Source organism: Tachysurus fulvidraco, chromosome 16 (genome assembly GCF_022655615.1).
Source record: "Tachysurus fulvidraco isolate hzauxx_2018 chromosome 16, HZAU_PFXX_2.0, whole genome shotgun sequence".
NCBI lineage: Eukaryota > Metazoa > Chordata > Actinopteri > Siluriformes > Bagridae > Tachysurus > Tachysurus fulvidraco.
The window spans coordinates 11,995,856-12,019,202 of record NC_062533.1 but is presented as its reverse complement, the minus strand read 5'-3'; the positions used below and the strand labels follow the sequence as shown (position 1 = coordinate 12,019,202).

The 23,347-nt window shown below is 36.5% G+C and overlaps 1 protein-coding gene across 3 annotated transcripts in view; it reads left to right on the top strand.

Annotated features, from left to right (window-relative positions):
- The window catches only part of LOC113655682 (disks large-associated protein 2), a 111,765-nt gene extending 91,454 nt beyond the window's left edge, over positions 1-20,311 (top strand). For all 3 annotated transcript variants that reach the window (XM_047801866.1, XM_047801868.1, XM_047801867.1), the window contains 6 exons: positions 4,439-4,785; positions 7,271-7,356; positions 7,941-8,338; positions 8,522-8,613; positions 10,511-10,663; positions 13,972-20,311. In XM_047801866.1, coding sequence (XP_047657822.1) covers positions 4,439-4,785; positions 7,271-7,356; positions 7,941-8,338; positions 8,522-8,613; positions 10,511-10,663; positions 13,972-14,190 — 1,295 coding nt within the window. In that variant the 3' untranslated portion in view covers positions 14,191-20,311. The remainder of the gene's footprint in view (positions 1-4,438; positions 4,786-7,270; positions 7,357-7,940; positions 8,339-8,521; positions 8,614-10,510; positions 10,664-13,971) is intronic.
- Positions 20,312-23,347: the final 3,036 nt, after the last annotated feature.

The window sequence follows — 23,347 nt, the reverse complement described above, 5'->3', positions numbered from 1 at the left end:
TCTGATTATCCGTGGTTAGGTTTGTGTCACAATTAGTAAAGCACATATACTATCTCAGAATTCAGCACAGAGGAAGTCCCACTTACTTTTAAGTCATTTTCTGTTTAAGTTCCTCAACTAAAACCAATTAGTCAAACGACATCTGCACCTTCAAGACTGCATCCATAATTAAGATGGCTCTGTTCTCCAACGAGACGCACTGCTTGGTGTGCTAGTTGAGTCCTTTGAAAATAGCAGTGATATTTGAGTCAGCTAGCTTGCCTACTCATATGCGTTAACAATAGCTGCAAATTATTGCTATGTCTCATCGCGCTGTTCCCATTTGTGTCTATTTATAAGCTGTATCTTATCATTAACTAGGAGCAACTATTTTATGTGTCAGTTATACAACATCACATTCACCTTCCTTTCATATGCTTTGTAAACCATTGTGTAACTTCCTATTGATGCTGATCAGGGCTTCATCAGTCTTTAGCACTATTGAAATCATCACTGTTTGCAGCAGAAGTATTCATCTTAATCTTAGTGCTTCTCCAACTGCCATTGCACGGCCACAAACAACTCTTCCTATTAGCCTAAACCCACTGCCAGCTGCTCCACTCTGTCTTCCAATGCTCTAAAGGAATTGCTCGTCTTCTTCCATAGGATTCTCAGCCAGGTTGTCTGCCTATTTCTGTTACTGGCAACATGGTGAAGGAGCTTAGTGTTCATCCAATTGTGCTCTGATGAGGATGGTGATAGCCAGCAGTGTTTCCCCACCAGTTCTGTGATTTTATGTTTTTGCATCACTTTTATTTTGCATAGATAGATAGATAGATAGATAGATAGATAGATAGATAGATAGATAGATAGATAGATAGATAGATAGATAGATAGATAGATAGATAGATAGATAGATAGATAGATATTACAAAATGAGCAATAACACAGCTGAATGAAATTAATATTATATATCACTTATGTATGACATAAACAGTATGGTTTTGCAGTAGTGTGTTCATCTATCACACAGAGCTGAGCTGTCATACAGTGTTTTACTGAAAGGTAAGAATGATTTCCTAAAACATTCTTTATGGCACAGTCTGTGTATAGACTGCTATTTTTGTTTTGTTCATGCACATAGCCCTGTGCTTCAGATAAGTGCCATCCAAAGTAGGTGAATGAGTTATCAATGAGCAAGCTGCATCTCGGTTCTGAGTTTATTTTAAACTGTGCAATGAATCACATTCTCTCTCTCTCTCTCTCTCTCTCTCTCTCTCTCTCTCTCTCTCTCTCTCTCTCTCTCTCTCTCTCTCTCTCTCTCTCTCTCTCTCCCTCTCCCCCTCTGTCTTTCTTTCTTAGGTTTCTACTGGTGACTAGTTTGCACATTTAGTTTGCATTTCCTTTTCCACACACTGATTCATATATAGCACCATGCCCACCTAAACACCTTTATTTGTTAGCAACTTCCACCAAAGCCTCTGTCTCTTGTCTGCTTGAGACTTTTATGTGCCGCTTCCCAGGTTTGCTGGCCCCTTATACATTAATAAACTGGCAGGATTTCATGAAAGTAGTGGGCACAGGAAATAGTTTGGTGGATTTTTATAATGTTGGGAGACCGTAGTTCCAAGGGCTAAACGGTAGCAATACGTTACTGTAATAAAGCTTAGAATAACATTTTGACAAATATATGATATATTCTAACATTTCAACAAATATTCTTTAGATAAATTCAACAGCAACGACTTAGCATGATAGCATGCTAATGCTCATATTCATAAGATGCTCAAAAGCTCCTGGTTACACAATTACACTTGACTATATACAGATGTAGGAAGAGAAATATTTTATAATTGCACTATCCAGTGTTACCTAGTTGAGGATGGGCTCCCATTTATTTCTGGTTCCTTTTAAGGAATTTGAATCAGGATTTGTTTCAGAATATTTGGGTTGTTCAGCGGCAAAGGAGATGTGGAAGGGATTTGATGTGGATCATGCTGGTTTTACTGTGCGAGAGTCTTTTAGGCATGGTTACTGTTCTGTTGTGATATACCATTTCATTCCCTTTCCTATGTGGCTCCCATTCAGCACATTAATATTCAGTAAAATATTCAGAGGATCCACATGAATGTGTAATTTCTTGGCTAGTATTGAGTGTGGGGAAGTAGTCAAAACTTGACATGACCTCACCTGAGCTGATGATTGCCTTAGGGAGTGTATATACCATGTTGCAAAGAAATGACCTAAATCTCTGGGGTAGACAAAACCCTTCTTGGCATATTTTTGTTTAGGCCTCAATGAAAAGTAGTTTTAAGTAAAGTAAGGCGAATGTTACGTTTGATGCACATAAAAGGTGACCACAAAAAAAAAGAGAATCCTTTTGGGATACTTTCTGACTATTAATTGATTTATTGGAGCTCAATCATAGTTACTGTAGGTGTTAGTAGAAGAAATGTTGAGGGTGATTTAATCAATGACATGTAATGTTTTGGAGAGCTGGAAAATTGTAGGGAGCACTTTTGCCTAATGATTAGTTATTATTGTCATTAAACCCACACAGAGTACACATTTGTGGTTTATGTTAGATGGCTCATAGTTGCTTTCAGCATTGTTCTTCTGTGGCAAATTCCAAAAGAATTTGTCTTTTGCCCCTGAGATTTTGTAAAAGAAACTGGACATGTCTTCCAAGTGACTGGCCCTGATAAGCTACATTCCAAGATCAGCTCCCAAGATCAGGGGATTTGCTTTAACACTTCAGAGAGAGAGAAGGAGAGAGAGAGAGAATGAGAGAGAGAGAGAGAGAGAGAGAGAGAGAGAGAGAGAGAGAGAGAGAGAGAGGAGGAAGGCTAGCAGGAAGAAAGAGGCTAAAGGATAGAACAAGAAATTAACAAGACTTACACGTCCACGATACTAATATATACTTTTCATTTAAACCTTTAATCAAAAGAATGTTTTTGCCTGTTTATGTACTAGAGTCAGGAAATTAAGAGGAAGTGGAATTCTGTAGATTACAGTTTAAGAGAGGCGTTTAAGCTTTCTCATGAGGATTCTTATGTGTGCACTAATACATTAGTTTAGGACACTGGATTGTATAGTAAAAAAAATTTTCTATGTATTTCAAAAATCAAATTTTTATCAAATATTATTTGTCACATACACATACTGTACATACAGAGTAGGACATGCAGTAAAAGGCTTTTTACATCTGTCCGGTATTCAAGCATAAAAAGGAATGGAATTAAGGATAAAAATAAAACCAAAAGGAGGTAGATAAATAAAAGGTATAAACTATATAAAAACTATATAAAATATGAAAATATATGTGAAAGATATATGTATATACATAAATGCGTATGGTTTTAATGATTGTCCTTAAAGTGTCCATGTGCAGTATGGTGTGGTATACAGTAAAGTGGCACTGTGGTGTGTAAGTCCAGAGTTAAAGTGACAGTCCAGAGTTAAAGTGTCATAGTGCAGAAAAAGGTTGGGCAGAAAAAAGGTGAATATGGAGGGAGAGGTCCAGTACTAGATCCTGGGTGTTTCCTGGTTTGAACTCCGAATGGCTTGTGGGAAGAAGCTTCTCCTCAATCGCTGTGTTTGCTTTCAAGGAGTGGAAGCATTTCCCTGAACGCAACAAAGAAAAGAGTCCATTGTTGGGATGGCTGAGATCATTTACAATCTTCCTTGCCCTGGTAAAGCAGGTCAGGGAGCTCGGTGTGGATGGTACGTTCAGCTGATTGCACCACCCTCTGGAGGGCTTGCCTGTCCTGCTTAGTTCTGTTCCCGAAAGAGGAAGTGATGCTACTCGTCAGGTCGCTCTCAATGGTGCAGGTGTAGAAAGTCTTTAGCACCTGAGAGGGTACAGTGATTTGAAGTCCCTTAAGTGTCTCAGATGGTACAGACTCTGCCGGGCCTTCTTCACCATGGTGTTGATGTGTCAGGACCAAGACAGGTCCTGTGTGATGTGAACTCCTAGGTACCAGAAACTGTTCACTCTCTCCACTGGGGTCCTGTATGACCAATCATGCTTCGTGCTGAAGTCCACTATCAACTCCTTAGTCTTGCTGATGTTCAGGAGAAGATTGTTCTCCTGGCACCATTTGTCCAGGTTTTTAGTCTCCTGTAGCTAGGCCGTCTCAAGATCAGGCCCACCACAACAGTATCGTCAGCAAACTTGATGATGGTGGAGTATTTGATATTGCTTATGTTATGTATTTGGTATTTGATAGTGGTGGAGTATTTGATATTGCTTATGTTATGTATTTGGTATTTGATGGTGGTGGAGTATTTGATATCGCTTATGTTGAAAATGTCGCTAAATACTGATTAGCTTTATCAGTATCCTGCATATCCTGCACATATTGCATTTCTGATTGTGCTTTTGGATCCTGAAATCCTTTTCTCATTATGACAGAGTAATAATTGAATGTTTTGTCCCACTCTCTCTTGTCATATACAGAAACAGCAGTGACGTTTACTCCAAGCTATAAGAAAACACCCCCTCCTGTTCCTCCACGCAGCGTAACAAAGCCGCTGATCTCGGTCACCGCTCAGAGCAGCACAGAGTCCATGCAGGATGCATATCACGAAGGCCGTTTACCCCGTTTGCCCCGCAGCAGGGATGCCTGGGGGAAATATGTCTCCACAGAGAGTTTGGACAGCTCCAAGGCACTCACGCTGGCCACAGAGGGCAGACGGCTGGTATCCACAGGCAGCTATACGTCAGTACAGACCTGTGATAAGGCCATTCTTGTGTCGAAAGCAGAGGAATACCTTAAAACACCACGTTCATCTGTAGGAATACAGGTATACAATTTTCACTTCTATTCAATTACATTGTCATAATCACCCGGTCTACATAAATATATATGATACAATATGATGAAATAATCTCCAGGACCACAATGTCACAAACAACACAACCACAAAACACATAATGCTCCATACGATGCAGGACATTGTGTAGGTGATGCTGACATATTTTTTCTCGGATGTACAAGGTTTTATTATACTATGTCACATTATTTAGGCTCTTAGATTTTCAGGTCAGATAAAGCAAACAATTAATACTATTAATTAATGGTAACTTGTGGCCTGCCTCATTTTTCCAAGATCTTTATAGAATCCTAAAGATTTTATAGTTTATCTAAATAAGGGAGTGTAATAATATAAGATACAGTATATTGTCATGGACAACTTGGACTATTCCCTGCCTGAACACCAGGGGGATGTTCTGGCAGGCATTGTTTTTGTACCATGGTCTTTGTATTTGTTTTGTGTTTTGCCCCGCCTGATCCTTAATCTGTACCCGCCTCTGCACAACTGTGTCTCAGTGATTGTCCTCCCTATATATACCTGTTGTCTTGTGCTTTTGGTTTGCTGAGTCTTTGTTTTTTGTGTGTTGTGTCTCCTGGTTTGTTTTGTTATTTCAGTTGCTTAATCTTCCTTATTGGTTTCCTTGTGTTTGTAGGTTTTATTGTTTTTCTTAATAAACCCTTTATTTACATTTACATTTACATTTACAGCATTTGGCAGACGCCCTTATCCAGAGCGACGTACATAAGTGCTTAAATCTCTAACATTGAATACATTAATACTGGCACACTAGGTTACATACATAAGATACCATGAGTTTAAAGATAAGGAAAGAAGTGCTAGTTGAAGTGTTTCCTGAATAAGTAGGTCTTCAACCGCCGCTTGAAAATAGCCAGTGACTCAGCTGTTCGGACCTCTAGGGGAAGTTCATTCCACCACCTTGGTGCCAGAACAGAGAAGAGTCTTGTAGTATACTTGCCTCTTACCCTGAGAGATGGTGGGACCAGTTGAGCAGTGCTGGTAGATCTGAGGTTGCGGGGTGCAGTGCGAGGAATGATGAGGGCTTTGAGGTAAGAGGGAGCTGGTCCATTTTTGGCTTTGTAGGCCAGCATCAGTGTTTTGAATCTATCTGCTTAACTCACTTTGTTCTAGAGTAGTGTGATTTGAATTGTGTTATATTCTATACCATTGTTGATTTTATAGTGTTAGTCTTTGTTGTTCTCTCTGCTGATTAATCAGGAGTAGTTTCAGTCTCCCTTAAGGTGTGAATTGGGGGCAGGGCGTACCTATTTAAATTGAAGGTGAACCAGCTACCGGAAGCCAGTGGAGGGACCGCAGCAGCGGGGTGGTATGCGAGAACTTTGGCAGGTTGAAAACAAGCCGGGCAGCTGCATTTTGGATCATTTGCAGAGGACGGATTGCGTTCGTAGGTAGACCTGCCAGCAGTGCATTGCAGTAATCCAGTCTAGAAATGACAAGAGACTGAACAAGTACCTGAGCAGCCTGTGTGGACAAAAATGGCCGAATACTTCTAATGTTGTAGAGAAGAAACCGACATGAGCGAGTCACATTGTTATCCCATTGTTTATCATGTTATCCCTGCATTTGCAATTGATATAGCGATCTGACTCCTATTGTAGCTTTAAGAATTATACTTTGAATGGTTAATTTACATTTTCAGCATTTGCCCTTATCCGAGGTACATTATCTCAATTTTTATACAACTGAGCAAACAAGGGTTAAGGACCTTGCACAGGGGCCCAACAGTGGCAGCTGGGTGTACCTGGGATTGAAATCACAACTTTCCACTTAGTAGCCCAACACCTTAACCACTAGTCTACCACATGATCATCATATCATATCATATCTAATAATATCTCTCTTCCCAAGGCGATTGAACACACACTAGCTCTGTTCTTTTTTTTTTTCCATTCGTTCTCTTAGAATTGATGCCTGTTTTGACACATTGTTTAGCTTCAGATCTGTCATCTATCATCTCATTCATACTTTCTTACAATACCTTGACCAGCTTCTCTAGCAATAATGGGAGAAGATAAAACTAAATGTTTTATACATTTTTGGTCTGGATGTGTTTTGTCTGATTTTTGCCAATTCCTACCCACTAGCCAGTTCTCCTGTATCATGGATGGTAAGATAGCATATGTATCAGAGGAGGCACAAACTGCTGCTCATCCAACATCACAGAGAAGCCAAATGCTAAGACTGTGCTAGCTGTTTTTCCTTGCTCACAATTATGACCTGTTAATCAACAGGCCAGAGAGAAATGCCACAGAGTAATGCTGTCCTTCACACCCAGAAAGCAGGGTCTATTGTGCTTTATTGAACTTCTGGCCATGGACTACTTTGGCATTGGTGTAGTTCAAACTTACAACATCCTGACATCAGAACAAATGTCCTTTAACCCATTACCTTGTTTCTCCTCCTTTACTTTTCCCCCTCCTGATCCTTTATTTAGGTGGAAGCAGTCACAGACTCAGAAGCAGAGAGTAAAGGTCTGCCAAAGTATCAGTCAGTGGGCATCCAGGTGGAGGGAGAGAAACGGTGACGCTTTTATATATTTCTTCTTCTTCTTCTTCTTCTTCTTCTGCTTCTTCTTAATAATAATAATAATAATAATAATAATAATAATAATAATAATAATAATAATAATAATAATTTATATTAGTAGTAGTAGTAGTAGTGACCAAGACTACATTAGGGAAAACTGTTGAGGGGTTTTCATAAATATATGAAATTTTGATTTATTTCTGTTTACTTTGTAATGCTTTTCATGGTATTTATTGTTCCGATAGCTCATGTAGTTAAAAATGCAATAACAAATATACTAAAACTCTGAATTCATATACATTCTTAATTTGCTTCTGTAGTTGTGTATGGGCAATCTAAGGCAAATATAGTATAGCTTATATATAAGGGAAGTTTATAACCACACTTTTAGCCACCTTGAACTAATAATAATATAATAGCCTAAATAATAACGCATGCAAATAATACAGGATTAAACTGGAAGCAAAATTAATACTCATTAATACACATTTCAGTTAATGGGGAAAGAGTTTAGTTGTTCAGTTTAGAGCTGAACTGCTCCTATTGTTTTAACGGGTGCTTTGTGTGTCTCTTCTTAGTCATGGACGTTTTAAGCGCTCAAACAGTGTGACAGCAGCAGTGCAGGCCGATGTGGAACATGAGCTTTTCCGATCAGTGGAGGATAAGGTAGTGCAGTTTGGTGGCTTTCAGAGGCACTCGGAGCCAAGCTCTCCTGCACAATACAGCGCCACACGCACGGTGCGCACACAGGGCATCTTCACCTACCGAGATGATTACCGAGCTCCAAGCGGGCCACCGAGCCCACATGCTGCAGCCTGGGTTGAGGAAACAGAAGAAACAGAAACAGGACAGGTGTCACAAGTGCGTGCTGATGGCAGCTGGTACATGCAACTTCTGCACAATGAGACCAAACGCATGGAGGCCTGGTGTAAAGAGATGGAGCGTGAGGCTGAGGAGCATGAGCTGTCTGAAGAAAGTAAGTCATCACACACACACACACACACACACACACACATTTTAATCCCAAAGCACACAACCACACTCACAGTATTTATTCAAGCTGTTTAGACTTAATATTTAAAATTCAGTGATGAAATGTGGGAAGGATTTGATAATCACATTAAAAGTGGCCTCACTGTGTCTTTTAACTGTGCCTCAGTTTTAGGAAAAATCCGGAGTGCTGTTGGAAGTGCACAACTCCTCATGTCACAGAAATTTCAGCAGTTTTACTGGCTGTGTGAGCAAAACCTGGTAAGAGCAAGCTTAGTTCATCACTAAATAATGACATGCATGTTTGATTATTTAACATTATACAGTGAAATACAGCCATCATTTGTTTTGTATATTTAGTTTTAAAGAATAATAATTTAATTGTGTTAATGCTCTAACAAATAGATATTATTACACCGCTATACTTTTACCCTGTTCATGAAATCCAGATTCTATACAAAAAAATAACAAATGTTTCATTCTTAACACCTCACCTCTTTGCAAACGAAGCAAGAAACTGCATTCCATTAAGCAGCTTAAGATATTATGTGGTGTTTTTAGACCTTTTGGTCTTTCATACACAAACAGAAAGAATGAGAATTCTGCTTAGCCCACCACTTTGCCCTGATGAACTTGTGTTGTTGGTGTGATGAAATAGAATGACGAGCACGACTATGATCAAATTAAACCAGATATTTAGCTTGCAATATTCTTTATGTGTGCAGTGCCTAAGAAACAAATTGTCTATAAATAACTAATTATATAATATGGAGTGTTGCCATAACTATTAATATTATACACCCGAATTAAATTTAAGTTGTGAAATGATTAGTAAAGGCAGATCAGTCAGTATTCAGGTGCTTTAATCTCCTCTCTCTCTCTCTCTCTCTCTCTCTCTCTCTCTCTCTCTCTCTCTCTCTCTCTCTCTCTACTCTCTCTATTACAGTAGTAGCAATAATAACAATAACAATAAAGGCTATAAAATCAATGCTAATACTACTATATTAATGTGTCTAGGATACTAGAAGAACAATAGTTAGTATAATAATAATAACAACAAGTATAGTAGTAACAATGCACAGCTTCTGTGAAAGGGGGGAGTGTTGGCAGGAGAGCACCATTTGTCTTGACCTTAAATCACGGCTTATGGCAAAATCAAAATGTATTACTCGTTGCTCTGATCCCTAAGTCTTAATAAGCTATAGTATGCAAAAAAATAAATAAATAAATATATATATATATAATAGTAATAATAATAATAATAATAATAATAATAATAATAATAATAATAATAATAATAATAATAATAATAAATCACTGTAATATATATGTTCCAAATAAACTCTTATTGATGCTTTATGCACAATAGTAAACTGGAATATTCTGAGATATAAAAGCTTCAATTTGTCTGGTTGCTTTCCCTTGCTAATGAGATTTTGCACACTAGTTGGCTTTCCCTAGATGCCTCCCTCAATCTGAGTTTTAAAGATTTCTGTCACTCAAAATGCTAGACTTAATCCTAATGAAAATGAAATCATGGTTGAAGCATTTGGCATCATACAGAAATTCACATCATTCTGTTCTTTATGTTTCCTCTATAAGTATTTGGCTCATGTTTGCATTACATCATGTCTTTCAGATAGATCCAACGTCACATTGGTTGATGTTGTAATCATGAATCCTCTATGTCCCTCTAACCTTTGTCCTCAACAGTTACCCCACCTGTATGTTTTAATTTTTTTCCCATGATCTAAAATTATGGTTGATTATTGTTTCCTTTTTTTGTGCTGCACTGTTGTCTGACTGTGCTGTAATTCTGTCTTTTACAAACCTGGGCCAGGATTTCTGTAATTCATACTTCATTGGCATTTCTCTTAAAGATAAAATAGACTTGGTTATCTGCTGCTTGCTAGCATTCATATTCATACCAACACTCAGCACATATTATACCTGTATTCCAACAGATCCACTATTAACCATTTTAGAGCTTATAAACATCTGCTTCTGACATAAACATACTCTTACATATAACCTCTGTTCCTTTTTTTAACATAGTTTTTAGGATCATTAAAATCCATTACTTCTTCTGACTTTAAAGAGACCAGGATAACTGAAAACCTTCACAGCTGGTGATTTTCTGTGTTGTGTGTTTGTTTAGGACCCGAGTGCAATGCCCCGACCCACGGCTCAGGATCTGGCCGGATTCTGGGATCTGCTGCAGCTCTCCATCGACGACGTCACAGCCAAGTTTGATGAGTTGCAGAAGATGAAGAGAAATGAGTGGAGAACTGTGGAGGAACCAGAAGAGAAGGCCAGTGCTTTAGATCATTTATAAAGTGACTTTCTCCACCTCATCACTTCTCTTATAAAATAGCTTCATTTTTCTTGCTGGCTGCAACAGTGTTTGTTTTTATTTTACTGATTAATAAATAGCATGACTGCAAACTGTCCAAATACAAAATTAGATATATGCACATTGCTTCTGTATCCTCTGTGACCCTGACAGGAGTAACAAACATACAATAAGGTGAATGTCACAGTAACCATTTTCTTGTGACATTCCGTTACTTGTAATAATAATGGAAAGAATTGTAATCATTTTTATAATTTAAAAAAAATGTATACACAGAGATGTATACATTTGAAATTATGCATAATCATGCGTAATCACTCCATATTTGTAATTGGGCGTCATGCGTAATCACTTTATATGTGTAATTAGACATCATGCATAATTACTGCGTGTGTGTAATTAGATGTCATGCGTAATCATTACGTATGTGTAATTAGACGTCATGCGTAATCAATCCATATGTGTAATTAGGCGTCATGTGTAATCACTCCATATGTGTAATTAAACATCATGCATAATCACTGCGTGTGTGTGTGATTAAACGTCATGTCTAAGCGCTACTTATGTGTAATTAGATGTCATGCGTGATCACTACATATGTGTAATTAGACGTCATGCGTAATCACTACATACGTGTAATTCGACACCATGTGTAATTGCTCTATACTGTATGTCTAATTAGACGTCATATGTGATCGCTCTATATGTGTAATTAGACTTCATACGTAATCAATCTGTACATGTTTTTAGACGTCATACGTAATCCCTCTATATGTTTAATTAGATCCCATGCGTAATCACTCTACATGTGTAATTAGAGGCCATGCGTAACCACTCTACATGTGGAATTAGACACCATGTGTAATCGCTCTATATGTGTAATTAGACGTCATGCGTACTCACTCTATATGTGTATATTAGACACCATGTGTAATCGCTCTATATGTGTAATTATACATCATGCGTGATCGCTCTATATGTGTAATTAGACGTCATGCATTATCACTCTATATGTGTAAATTAGACACCATGTGTAATTGCTTTATATGTGTAATTAGATGTCATGCGTAATCACTCTATATGTGTAAATTAGACACCATGCGTAATCACTCTATATGTGTAAATTAGACACCATGTGTAATTGCTTTATATGTGTAATTAGATGTCATGCGGAATCAGTCTATATGTGTAATTAGACATCATATATATTCACTCTATGTGTGTAATTAGACGTCATCTATCATCATGCGTAATCACTCTATACAGTATGTGTCATTAGACATTATACATAAACACTCTATATGTGTAATTAGACTTTATGCGTAATCGCTACATATGTGTAATTAGACATCATGCGTAATCGCTACATATGTGTAATTAGACATCACGCCTAATTGCTACATATGTGTAATTAGGCATCATGCGTAATCGCTACATATGTGTAATTAGGCATCATGCGTAATCGCTACATATGTGTAATTAGGCATCATGCGTAATCGCTACATATGTGTAATTAGACATCATGCGTAATCACTACATATGTGTAATTAGGCATCATGCGTAATCGCTACATATGTGTAATTAGACATCATGCGTAATCACTACATATGTGTAATTAGGCATCATGCGTAATCGCTACATATGTGTAATTAGACATCATGCATAATCACTGTATATGTGTAATAACAGGCAATGTGTAATCACCAATTCTTTTCTTTAGAAAGCATAATCCTGAGTCTGGCAAATATATACACAAGTGGAGGTCTCATTGCACTTATTTTTGGTGTTCTTTAAGCAGCTGGTATCAGTGTCGTATCACTGGTTGTGATATATGTGTGTATGCACATCTACGTAAATAAAAGGTATCAGACAATGAATTATGATTGGTCAGAAGGTCTTGATAATGATCGAAATGAGGAAAATGGTAATTGATTCTCTATAACAGTACTGTATATCCTGCTGTGTTTTATTACCTTAAATCCCTTAATTCTACTATTGTTTTTTTAATTACTCAGTTCATTGTTTTAGCTTTCCTACATTATTTGTCACACTGAGAAGAGTAATGGGCCCACTGTTTGTAATAAGCTTTTGTAATGGGCTTGTTCTGAGAGTAATAAAAGCTCATAGCTCTGTTCAGCTACACTTAAGCTGACAGATTGCTGGATTTTAGAGCCCCAAGGGTTCCTTTGAAGGTTAAGTGAAAAAGGACCTTGAGACCAAACTTACAGTATTGGTGTCATAACGAAATCAAGATCGTTGTTTTGATTTTTTTTAAATATACATTTGTCACTTGCCAGATGCCCTTGTCCAAAGCGACTTACAGTTATCTTAATAATTCAACTGAGAAGTTGAGGGTCAAGGGCCTTGGTCAAGGGTGCAGCAGTGACAACTTGGTAGTGCTGGGATTTGAAGTCATGACTTTCTGATCAGTAGTTCAAAATCTTAACCACTGATCAGCCTTAGTACTGTATTTATAATGATGGCTAATTTTCATCAGCTGTTTTTACATCTACCTTGCAGCTGTATGATTGACATATAATGGATATAAAAATCTACACATCCTGTTTAAAATATCAGGGTTTTGGGATCTCAAAGAAAATGAAAATAAATCATATCAGAATTTTTCAACTCATTGTGAAATTATATCAGGTAGTGATAAAGTGATAAACAATAGAACAAAGAAAGTGTAAAGAAAGTTACCATAACCTGGTTGCATAAATGTGCACAGCCTTTTATACTTGGGGATGTGGCAGAGTTTAGAATGAACCAATCACTTTCAATTGTATGCTAATTAGCATAAAGCCGTTTTGTAGGATTTTATTCACATCTTCTTGGTTTCATCTGATTGCTCAAACCATAGAATGCAAAGAGGTTACAAAACATGCACTGTAACTAAAATACTGTGGGGTGTCCCTTATAATATGATGTCTCTAGATTGCAATCAGTTTGCTGTAATTTTTTTAATTATTCTTTTTTTCCCTTTAAAGTTCTAATTCTTTTTTCTACTTCATTTTTATACATTTTTATACATACTGTTTTCTGCTATGATTTACCCTGGTTTCAATTTTTTATCATTATAAAAATGTGCCATTATTACAGGGATGTGTTGACTTTTCATATCCACTGTATACAATACAGGGCAGTTTTATTAACAAAGGCTTTTATCCAATGAGCCATAAAAACTTTAAGGGAAACATTTTATGGAAAATCTCAATTTAACGTAAAAGTGTTTTATTTGAACATTTCTTTTGCATTCTTTTTTTTAGGAGAGGAAGTGGCCTCCTCCCACAGTGAAAAGGCCGCCTAAAGGACGTGGCCCTGGATTGACACGTGACCGATCTCTGGATCTGCAGGACCGACAGAGGCAGGAGGCTCGACGCAGGCTAATGGCCGCCAAACGAGCTGCTTCATTTCGCCAAAGCTCAGTCTCGGAGAGGGCGGATAGTATAGAGATTTATATACCAGAAGCCCAGACGCGACTATGAAATGCACGATTACTCATCCTGTCACCTGCACGTGCTGCTATTACACACCCTGTTTACACAGGTTCACTCCCAAGCACCCTTAATTACTCTTAAACACATTCCTGAGCTCTTTAAGTGCACATGTGTAATCTTGAACATGTTTCTCCACTAATCAAGAGTTGTCTTCAATTTATAAGTGTCTGAAACTCTTCTAGTTTCTCCGTATAGTGCACTTCATTGGAAGTGTGTTATTTTGTAGTTATGTCTAAATGCACAGGGGAGAAAATCCAGTGCTTTTCCAGAATGTACTACAATAGGGAGTGTCTAAACCAATGTTAAGTATGTGCTGCCTTTAGATACTTGTCTACTGGTTTTATTTCCCACAAGCAAAGTCATAAAATGTGCTATCGATCACTAGCTAGTTGCTGATCCTAAATTTTAGATATTTAAAAATAATGAAAAAGTTCTTGGAGGGTTAATAGTCATTTCAATTACCGCTAAAGTACAGTGCATGTAGAAAGCATTCAGACCACTTAATTTTTTTTTTTATGTTGTAGCCTTATGCTAAAATGTTAAATATTTTTTCCCGCATCATTATAAACTCCATTGTGATATTTATGAAAATACTGAAATATCACATTGACATGTATCCAGACCCTTGGCATTGACACTACATTGGTCCTGTGGCAAATTCATGTGATTGAACATGATTAGGCACACCTGTCTATATAAGGTCTATCAGCTAAAATTGCATATCAGGGCAAAAACAAGTTATAAGGTCAAAAGAACTGCCTACAGAGCTCAGAGGTAAGAGAGAAAAGAGGTGACCAAGAACTTGATAATCCCTCTGACTAAGCTCCAGACACCATGTGTAGGGATTGGAGAAACTTGCAGAAGATCTACCATTACTGTAACGCTCCATTCACCAATCTGGACTTTATGGCAGTGGCCAGACAGAAACTTTTCCTCGCTGCAAGACACAGCCTGGTTAGAATTTAGCCTAAAGTCTAAGTCTGTGAGAAAAAAATACAGGGTGTAAATACTTTCTGAATGCACTGTATGCTGTTTTTTTTTTTGAAAATCTGTATAAAAATGATTTATTGAGCTTGCAGTTGTAATTGACACTTTATGCAAGGCTCATGGTTGGTTCATGATGAATTATAAATGCGGAAAAGGCAAAACAGCTATGATATCATCGAATACTGCTATACAGTAACACTATACTTATACTCTGTTTAAACAATACTGTAAAGGGTGCTACACTGCTAGGTTTGTAAAGCCAGAGGTCACTTAATGCACTTAAAACTGCACTCACACAGCACTAGGGTTCATCGGGAAGTAGTCTAGGATCACATCGTACAAATGATTTCTGTTCGCACCGAGGATCGATTCAGAGGATATAAACACTGCATATGTACATGTAAGTGTCCTTATCCTGTTTAGTGTCTTTAAAAAAAATTAGTTCATCTCTACTGTGATTATGGTAAGTGTATCAAACATCATGACCCTGCATTTGGTCACCTGAGTTTTTATTTAAATGCAATGAAGTAGAATTGTTCTTATTAACACATTTAACAGACATTGCCTTTAAGGGCACAGTTTGTCCATTGTGATACTGCAACTGAATTCCCAGGTACATTAAAATTAAACTCTAATAAAGACTCATAGGTTTAAAAATAGAGAATGGGCATGAATCAGTGTGGAAGAATATATAATGTGTTTTATATACTGTATATAATATTGGAGTACTAGAAATGAGCAAACTTCTCAGTCAAGTGGAGAAATGTCTTCAAGATTATACAACTCGAGTTGCTTTGACTCATAACATTTTAAAACTGTCCTAGATGGCTGAAAACCTGCAAACAATTGCAAAAAAGAACAAAAAAAAAATACAAATAAACTCAGAATGGCAGCCTCTCATAGATTCAACTTTAAGATTAATCAAAGTTGGTCATGGACTGATAAGCATAAAAGGTCAGTTTGTGCTTTCTAAGACATACAGGGTGAGAAATCTTACTAACCTCATCTGCAGTGTGTGTCTCTACAGCTAAAGCAGCGGTTCAGCTAATGGACGTGGTAAAGAATGTAACGTTGGGGGAAAAATGTCACTTGTTTTGTTGGACAGCTGAGTGAGGGAACCTTTTACATAAATCATCTCAATTTGAAACAGTGCTCTATTTATCCTTTTACAAACTCTACATACTAAATAAAAAGAGAATATAATCAGATTTTATATTATATTATAGTATAGTATATTACACAATGCATTTTTTGCACCTCAAATGAATCCTGTATGTATTTCCAAGGGAAATGTTGTTGACACTCACACGATTAATGTTGCAGTTGAATTGCAAACAGAAGGATGCGGCTTTACGGATTCATGCTGACGGACATAAAAACCCCTGCAGATATACACATACAAGGATGAAAATGATGTGAAACAAGATTTTGTTTTCATTTGCATTATGTGCAATGCTCCTCTTCCTCAAGGTCTTACCATTTCTGATGTAGTCTAATGGACATACAGGTACAAAGAGACACTTGAATAATATTCAACTAATGTCTATGGTGCTGCTTTATACTCTGAAATAAATTTCCTCACCCGGCCCTTATGATCTGCACAACACCATCATCAAGCTACGGAGTTTTTAATAGAGATATTGACATGCTTCTGATTAAGCATGTTTGGTGCAAACCCGCGTGCTGAGCCCTCTGTCGCCTTTAATTTAAATAAAAAGAAAGACACCCTGGAAATAGGCAAAAAATATTTATAAACATATGATCTTAAATTTTTAAGGGCATTCATGACCAGGTATGTGCCGATAACTGTGCACAGGGTGGTTACTTTGTATTTCCCTAAAAAAATTAAAAAAAAAAAAAAAAAAAAAGAAAGGAAAAAAAAAAAGAAGTCAGCTAGTTTACTTCCAGACTATAGTCGATGTTGCTATAGCAGCCATTACTTCAGTTCTACACAAGATTTGGTATTGATTTCAATTGCATGACCATATACATGAAGCTATAAATCTGAGCATTACTGTATGTGTCTCTCTTCATCTTTGATAGGTGCTATGAGGAATCATTTAGCATTCGAGCTAATCAATCTTAGCTAGTTAGCTAGCTAGCTGGGGTAACTAGCTAAGTGGCACTGTGGTGAATACATACTACGAATGCTGGCTATCATCTAACATTGGATTGTAATATTTAAACAACATTTCAACTTAAAACTAGTTTGAAGTCATGGTTTGCAGTACTGCATCTCTCAGACTTTACTTTTTTGCGTTGTTGCCGTGTTTACATCCGTGGTTAACGAAAACCTTAATGCTTACTGGATGAATTTGTGGATGGATCTTTAAATGTTTCACACATATAACCAACTGGTTGTATGATATATTGCAATATTTAACAAGCACAATATTATAACCGTGCATGCTTTAAAAATATTGCTGCTATCCATGTGGTCCGTTCGGGAAGAGGCTGCCTAACTAGGCAGAGATGAAGGCTATATAATAGCATAAATAGGCATCATATGTACAGTATTTGCTTCTAGTTGAGATCAGTACTGTCAAATCTATCATGACAATACAATGTTACAGTATGACTGTAAGCTATTACAAAAATGCAAGGGAACAATTAAACAGAACTATATCCGCCCATGCCTCGTCATGACATCCCTACATTCCTGATTTCTGACTAAGGCCAAGTTCACACAGACATTTTGGTAAAAATCAACATTTACGGTGCTGGTCTGCTAAAGACATGGTTGTTGGAGGAGATCCATGATTTCCCCCCACATGAGAAGGTGACTCTTTTAAACATGGAACACTGATCCAGAGTCTAACTGACATAAGTGTCCACTTATACAAAAATGTCCCTGTGAGCACAGCCTAATTTTTTTCCCCTCATTCTTTCATATCAGTATATCAGTTATCAGTATTTGATATGGAAATTTCCTGGAATTGTTGTATGTTGCTGACTAATTCATGCACTGAAGACGAATGATGGTAAAGAACGTTTACATGTTTTTGCCTGTTTTATGTGTTATTTTTTTTATATAATATTTTTTTAAGTTAAATCAGATTTTTGCATATTAGCATATTAGTCAGCAAGCTGTTGTTCATCACACACATTGATATTTATATCACATTCTTACCCCAGTATATTGAATCTGTATTAAGGGTGCAGTGGAAGTAAATACCCCCATTTTTGGCAAATGAATCAATTTGAGGCTTCTGCTTTATTGAATCAGTTTGTGAATGTGGTGGCTTATTGCGTAATAGTATCTACGGAAGGTCATAAATCCTCACACTCAAACTAATATAGATATATTTACAGTTAAACACCTCTGAAGAGAGAAATTCGAAAGACACTGGTATATAATATTTAAAAACATTTACTCACAGTCATATATTCACTCATTCTATTTGAAAGCGTCAATGTGTAACTTTTCTGTTAATAATATTATTATTATTAATATTATTATTATTATTATATTGTTGTGATTTCTTGCTATGAGTGGCCTTGAAAACCTAATTAAAAGCGACAGCTTGCTCAAAACTTTCACTTTAAGTCGTCACGACCCAACCTTTAGGTCTATGAACATTTGAATGTCAAAGAAAATAAGGATAACATGCAAGTTGCTTTCAGTAATATGCTTTTTTTTAACAAGAGGTGTTCAAACCCCCCCTCCATTACTTACTTCAGCTTTAATTGCTCTATTAATTGAAATTGATTTAAATTTCTCTTTTTAGCTGAATTCGTTACATTTAATTAAGTTCAGCTGTGTGTCAGATTAAATAATTACTACACAATTTCCAGGTTCTTGATTTGTTCCTGCTAATTTATCTTAAAGAACAAATAATTAACGAATTCATTTACATAATTCTGTATAGGCTGATATTATTATGGTATACCGTTCATTTTAAACTTGTAGCTAAAGTGCATATGTCTGGGAGGTGCACAAAGACACAGCATGTGATGTTTCTCATTTTGAGGTTGATAAACATCTCATAATAAGCCTTTTGTTGAAGATGCAGACCATCAGTGCACCGTAAAGGACTTCTTACCCATAATTCCTTGAGATATTGACCAGTCATAACAAAAGAGGAGTGAATAGAGAGTGTGCTTCATGGCTGAAACAGATGTTCAAATGTGTCATTGTTGTTTTTATATTCAGTTTAGTTTTATCTATATCATCTGAGACTTGCCTCAACTCGTGTCAAGTTTCTCACAAAATTTCTTTTATGACATTGTATGATAGCGATCTATAAACAAAAAGAACAAAAAGTCTAAAGAAACATATAGAAGAGGACAGTCAGGCCAGTTTACCTCCTAACTAGTGGAGTCCCTATCCGAGTGCCAACAGCTCACTTCTGTCCTGCTGCAGGTTGCTGAAAATGATGAAGTTCCCTCACATTTTGTGAAATATGCTTCCTGCTTTGCTCTGGACATTATGCAGTAATTTGGGCAAGCCTGTGTGTGTCCTTAGCATTACTGTTTTCACCATAACAATTTTATACAAACATTTAAAAGACGTTTTTGTGTGCTCCTTAGCTTCTTCAAAGCCCTTTGTCTGCTCCTTTATACAATGAGAGAGGCAAAGTAGACCACATTAGGTGGTCTACATGAGGTGACGAAGGCCACTCGGAAAGGAGATCAACACACAGGAAACCCCACTAGTTTCAGAAGGAAACCGGTTTGCTGCTCCGGACCATAAGGAAGTAGATGTGGAATCACTTTATTTTGGTGTCATTCCAGGTGTAGAAGGTAAAAAAAAAAATGTAGACACTACACATTCATTTAAACTGGTTGAATTCCATTTTTTATGGTATAGTAGCTGGTTTAGGTGCTGTTATCTACATATGCTGTATAATGATGCATAACAATAAGGTTTTCACTAACTGCTCTAACTGGTGCTCAGTATGTCATACAGATATATTTTATTTGTAATTCATTTACTATTTGTAGTATTTTAGCTCCTTCTAACTTACAGTGGTAATTTAACCATAGCTATATGGCTCATATATATATAAATTACTGAAAATGCACACTAGCTCCCCAAATCCAATCTTCCCATTCAAGAGAAAATGAATTCAGCTCAATATATCACTTATCTGTTTGCAGGCAGTAACATGCATTACAGTTATTTGGCAAAGTACATGATGCTTTTTATTGAAAAAAATATTATTTAATATATCACAATAGAAGGCTAGCATAGGTCTACAATCTGCAAAGTCTAGCATAGCATATTGTTTTTTATAAATAAAAACCTGTTGGCTGATAAACTTAAATCTGTCTTGATGTGACGCTCAGAGGCATAACCATGTCACTAGCAGTCTCTTTTTTTATAGTCTCTCCTTACTTTTTTCCCTTTAAATTATCTGTATTGCCCTTTTATTAACCTTCAAAATGATTCAGATAAATTTCTCTGTTATTTCTTACATAAAAGTGGCCTTCGAATAAATATTCACCCCTTTTGAAAATGTCAAAATTTTGTTACAACCTGAAACTGATATAATAGTTTGCATTAACCAATTTACTAACAAGTAAAACAAGTAACGGGCCCTAGTGATTATTCACTTGTTCAAGCAACATTTATTGAATTCAAAAAATATTTTTTTAAATGTATTTTATGCAATTCATAGTGAGAAATGATTGTTATGCACATGAATAAAACTGAACTTTATGAACATCGGTTTTCAACATTTCAAGAACTGCCCAAGTTAAAAGAGTTTGGGGTGAAAAGAAAGCTAAAAAATGAAATCAAGAGCAACCAAGCAGTGAACTTGGTTCTTAAAATTGAGTCACACCACCACTACCCCATTTCTGATGTACACAACAGCCTTACAAAGTGAGATATTTAGTTGTGTGCGATTAAATTGTCAAATTAACATGTAAATGTAAAACACTAAACACTAAAATGTGAGAACTTTCAAGGGGGTGAATACTTATGCAAAGGTGAATTAATGGTGCATAATAAGGTTTTAAGTCGCAAGCCAATGAAAAGCTTATAACTGGTGCTTAAACTTTATTGAAGAAATATATTGAAATCCATACACACTGTTAAATCCTCACCAAACTGGGAACTGCAAAATCCCAGAACCCTCACATGCCAACCAAATCAACTCATTCCACTTGTTCAAGCTCTGTTATCCATCTGATTAGGATTTACCCATGGCTCATTCCGGCTTCATTCACACTAGCATAAATGCATCACTCTGTTTGCCTCAGTGCTCTGGTTTGCTCGTTCTATCCTTCATTGCTAAGCTTTTTTCCTTCTGTGAGTTTTTCACAATTCCATGTGTGACCCTTCTTGTTATTTTTCTGTCATTTCTTATCACCAGTGTTGTGACAGTGAAAGCATGCACAGTATATAATCCTATAAGCACACTTTATTGGTAAGTGTGGCATGTTTTCATGTTAAAATGGAATGATTTCATCTGCATAATTAACGCTTTGTGTGAATAATACGCTCAGATCAAACTTGTAATATACATATCTCATATTTCTTCTTTAACCTTTCTTCGTGTCGTTCTCATCTTCATTACTGGGACGTGTTTTGTTGTAAGGTTAGTATTCTCATGGATAATTCTGTGCTTATTAAGTTTGATCGGGTGCATATTGCAGTTCTTTGAAACAATTCATTGGTGTTCATATATGCAAATATATTTTCACATCAAATCAGATTTCAGCTAATTAATATAAGCTAACCTGACAGGGTTTGAGTGTGATCAAAAAAAAAGAACAAGTCTGATGACTGTGTAAATACACTAAGAAATGTGTCTTTAAGCTCTTATATGGGCTTATAAAGACATGTTTACCAGCTTGACCTGCTCTTGGAGCTGCGTCTCAAATCACACACTTTGTGTACTTTTAGTTTAAGTAGTGAGTAGCTGCAGACGATCACAGACGATCGCAGAGAAACGAAGGCAGTCGTGGCTTATTCAACATCTATGTATTGAATTAAGGAGGTGAAACAATCAGAAGCTGCATCGATCATCGGGGATGAAATGGCTAATGCTTCAAAATGGCTGCTGCTCTGCTATATCACCCATGAGTACAACGTTCAGAATAACTATACACGGTAGTTTTTGTTAAGGCTGTTCTTGTCATCCGCTAATGTACAGAGAGATATCTTTATGTTTAGCACAAAATATGATTTTTTTTATTTGTTCGCTCTTTGGTTTCTACATTTCTACAAACCTATGTATATTGGATAAACAAGTGCAAAGTGTAAATATGTAATAAAAATAAATATGTAGTCCATAGTGTGTGATTTGAGACAACGTCCAGCAGTGTATAGGCTTGCTCTTTAGCAATAACTCCAGCACACACATACACACAATGAGAGAGAGAGAGAGAGAGAGAGAGAGAGAGAGAGAGAGAGAGAGAGAGAGAGAGAGAGAGAGAGAGAGAGAGAGAGAGAGAGAGAGAGAGAGAGAGAGAGAGAATTAATTTTTACAATAGATTCAACAGATTTGGGGGATTTGGAAAGAAAGGCTTAACTATCTTTTTGCCTGCTCTAATAAGCAGAGAAGACCAACAAATCAACAAAGGTGGTTAAAAAGTACAAAAAACAAACAAACAAACAAAAAAACAAATACAAAGAATGATATAGTGTCTAGAACTTTACATCATAGACCTTATTTCAAAATGGCTCCTGTTATTGTGGTTGTCTGGATTTTATTTTATCTTTGGATAATTTATTATTTTTCTTCAAAAGACACACAGAATGTACATCTCATCTTTGTTATTTAAGAAACAGTTGGATTATTTATTAATTAATAATTTATTATCCATTCATTTATTCAGCTTTTATGGGATGTGTTGAACTATAAGTTGTTCTTCCTGGTTGCCAGATTTGATCATATTGAATAACTGATTATAATTTATATTGTACATGGACGTGAAATTAAAAGGGTTTCAAGAAAAATAAATAAAGATCTAAAAATAAATAACTAAAGTGTAATTGGTGGGTTTTTTGTGGCTCAGAATTAATTAACTGCTACTTCTACTACTAATAATAAACATGGTGGTGTGAAATAATGTATCTGTAATATTTCTGCTGTCTCTGTAATGTCATTGCAGCAATGTCTGAAGTCAGCATTTAGTTTATAGCACTTTGTTCATAGCTCTGATGTTGATTGGAAAGCAATTTCTGCATTTAATAATGATAACATGA